At 31.0% G+C, this 3,413-nt stretch overlaps 1 protein-coding gene across 1 annotated transcript; it reads right to left on the bottom strand.

Moving 5' to 3' along the window:
- Positions 1-217: 217 nt before the first annotated feature.
- On the bottom strand, positions 218-3,185 carry LOC119670404 (translation initiation factor IF-2-like). The gene is made up of 3 exons (XM_038080650.1): positions 3,068-3,185; positions 2,941-3,010; positions 218-1,602 (listed from the first exon to the last, which is right to left on the bottom strand). Exon 3 carries the CDS (start codon positions 1,598-1,600, stop codon positions 374-376), a length of 1,227 nt encoding a protein of 408 aa, XP_037936578.1. The 5' UTR covers positions 1,601-1,602; positions 2,941-3,010; positions 3,068-3,185; the 3' UTR covers positions 218-373.
- Between the last annotated feature and the right edge of the window lie 228 nt (positions 3,186-3,413).

The raw sequence follows: 3,413 nt of genomic DNA on the forward strand, positions 1-3,413 counted from the left end.
AAGTCTTTCCATTCTTTCTGATGAATCAAGTTGTGGCACACAGCGTTAAGTAAAATGTGTTTTAAGGCATCTGTGTTGAGAATATACCAATATACTAATATATAAATATATATTCTACTTGTTATACATAACTTCTTTTACGAAACCGCATAGCAAAAATAAAAACTATAATTGAACAATATTTTGTTTTTCAAAATGTATATATATTTACAAACCAAATTTTTCTGAATCTTTTTACCAAATATATGAGAACAATAGAATTTTTTTAAACAAGAATAATTTACCCAATTAGAACTTCTCAAAGCAATATATATTTTCGGTCCGAATTTGGGTCTTTGCATTTTTTATAATTCGGAATTATAATTAGAGCCTCTTAAAGCAATATATATTTTCGTTCCGAATTTGGGTCTTTGCGTTTATTATAAATCGGTGGATACTCACTCATTTCATTCATAACACTTTTTGTCTCCGGGTCGATCAAAGGAAAGTCTCGTTCACGTCTTTTGCTGCGTTCCGCTTCGAGCTTCATTGCAAGGGCTTTTCTTTCATCAATTCTCTGTTGATAAACTTTCAACTCAGCTTCAGCTCTCTCAAGATCAACACTGCTACGAATAGTACTGCGCTTTTCGGCTCCAGGATCTTTTGCCAGAGGATCGAAAGTTTTTGCAATAATACCCTTTATCTTACCTTGGTTCTTGGGAAGAATTTTTTTCATAACGCCTGTCTTTTTAGCAGGTACCTTTGATACAATTGGCTTTTTGATCACCTTTGCAGTTGGTTTTGTTTTAGCTGCATTCTTTTTCACAACTGGTTTCGAAACGGGTTTCTTTCCACCTGTTTTTTTCGGCAACACTTTCTTCGCTACATTTTGCTTCTTAGCAACCACTTTTTGAATCACCTTCTTTTTAACCGGACCAGTGATACCTTTCTTAGCCTTTGTAACATTTTTAATCAGCCCTTTCTTTACTGGACTACGTTGACTACGTGCACTACGTGGTGAAGCCTTTGGGCTTTTCTTTAAGGGCGGTGTAGTTACATTTGGTTTGTATCTATTGACATTGTATTGCCGTCCAAAAATGTAGTTGTTCACAGTAGATAAAAAGGCCATGCGATGTTGTAAGGTTGTTTTTTTTGCCGAAAGACCGTTTGGAAGCAGTTTTCTTCTAGGACTACCAACGGATGTTGGCTTCGGATATCGATGTTGCACCTTTGGTTTCTTCATCTTAACAGGTCTTGCGGTTTTTGGTTTCGGTCTAGGAAGTTTAGGCTTTAGCGGTTTCTTTATTGGTTGTTTTTTCTTCAGTGCCGTTTCTTTAGACTCCTTTTTCTCTCTTTTTTCAATGTCTTCATTCAATATGTCCAATATAGAATTTAGCTTACTGTCTATGTTAACATCTTTTTTTTGCAATCTTTGTTCTGCAGCACGGGAAGTAGAAGGCATTTCTTCTGACTTTGACAACGTAACATTGGTTGCTTTGTCTGCTACAGTAGGCCGGTCAACATGCTTTATTGGGGCTGGTTTTTTGATAAACGTTACCTTGGCTTTGGATGGAGTATTACTGACAGTTTTGGTCTCGTTATTGCCTTTATTCTCCGCCATTGCTTTTTATGATTTATTATCGTTCATTGAAAACGAAAAATAAATAAATGTTAAGATTAAGTTATAATAATTTTATTTAAATAAATTTTTTTTGAATTTATATTCGTAATTTCATTAAAAAATTTTAGTAATTTAATATTTAGTTCAACTTGGCCAACTAGAAATATTTTTTTGAAAGAACCAGTAACTTATAAATGTATAATAATTCCTCTTTTACGTTTAAGGGAATATGTTGTGTTAGGTCATTAAGGGCGATTTCCACAGTTGTAAATTAATAGTGTACCTACTGAAGTCATGCTTAAGTCAAGAAATTTGCTGTCGAAATTGACACTCAAATAAGTTTAGAGATTTAATTTAGAACTGTGATATCGGTTCTATAAGATAGCAATTTACACGGACTATTTACACGGTTTTGGCGAAAACAATTAAGAACTTAAGTTAACATATCAGCATTAAAGAAAAATATATTATTTAAAACGAAATAAGAGAGTTTCCTTGGAGAATAGTTAAGGAAGGTATTTGATAAATCAAGGACTTGATATAAAGCATAGTTTAATTTATGATTTTCTTCATAATTATACTGAAACGATATTTTGAAAATTTCGCTGTTAATATTATGGAGTAACAGCCCAGAATTTATTTTTACAAAAATATTTACTAGAGAAATTTTTGAAAAGTTATAGTGCAGGTATATCCACCGAATTGTTAATGTATTTAACATCTAAAGTAGCTAAGGACTGCAAAGGTGATCAAAAAGCCTAAGGAAGGAAATAAGTGTACTTCATATCCACCCTGTGTGTCCTAAATTGCGATCATCTTCCATGAAAGTTTCCTATAAATATTCACCTAATATATTCAATGTACCCCCTTCAATGGTTCTGGTAGGAACCATTACGACAACCCAATATTTTCTATATGTAAATAAGTGTAAAGTATAACTAGTATTTATTTTACTACTTGTTTTTTAAAAGAAATTGTATGTGAATTTCCAAAAGCCAATACCTAGTAGCCATGTTTATAACTATTTTACTCAAAATTTAGTAGAATTGATTAGGAACGTCAAAATTTTTTTTTATATTAAATATAAAATTCTAAATTTTTGATTTCTTGCGGGTCTCTACAGTTTTATAAATCTATTTACATAAACCTATTTTAAATTTTATGCGTATGTCTTATTAATTGCAAATTCTATATAACTATAATTATGCTACAGTTTTTCTCAAGTCAATATATGTGGTTAAAGGCTTATATAAAGATATCTCTAATTATAATACAAAATATAGATCTGCGATCGTGCTAATGCTAATGTTAAAAGTTCAAGATGGAATATATTTACTTACCTTATTATGGTAAAGATTTGGTTCAAATAATTAGTGACTGAGTTGATGAACGACTAAATGATGGAGAGGTCTACATATAAACAAATATTATAAATTAAAATTGTATTTTATATTTAAAACTTCTTACCAATTAATCCAATCCACCGTTTATTCTCGCTTCTATATGTAAAATTTTTTTTTTGTTTCCTAACTCGAAAGAGTGGAAAAAATTTAGCTGTAAAATATATGAAACTAAGTCTACTAATAAAAATAATATCTGTTCAACAACAAATTTTATTTTAAATGAAATTAGTTTTTCATTTTGACAGTTCTTGCACTACCTACTCAGCACTAATTTTCAATATTGGCGAAACTTAGTTATTTAATATTCAAAGGTTACTTCATCTTTTTCGTAGTAGTCTTGATTTGACAATATGCACTTAACCGGACTTTCCAGACATCAAGGTCCTGTTAGCTAAGCTTTTAAGAGCACT

This window comes from Teleopsis dalmanni, chromosome 1, assembly GCF_002237135.1.
Source record: "Teleopsis dalmanni isolate 2A chromosome 1, ASM223713v2, whole genome shotgun sequence".
NCBI lineage: Eukaryota > Metazoa > Arthropoda > Insecta > Diptera > Diopsidae > Teleopsis > Teleopsis dalmanni.

What these genes read in the sequence shown, in the direction of transcription:
- LOC119670404 (XM_038080650.1), bottom strand. Translation starts at nt 1,600, where the DNA reads ATGGCGGAGAATAAAGGCAATAACGAGACCAAAACTGTCAGTAATACT.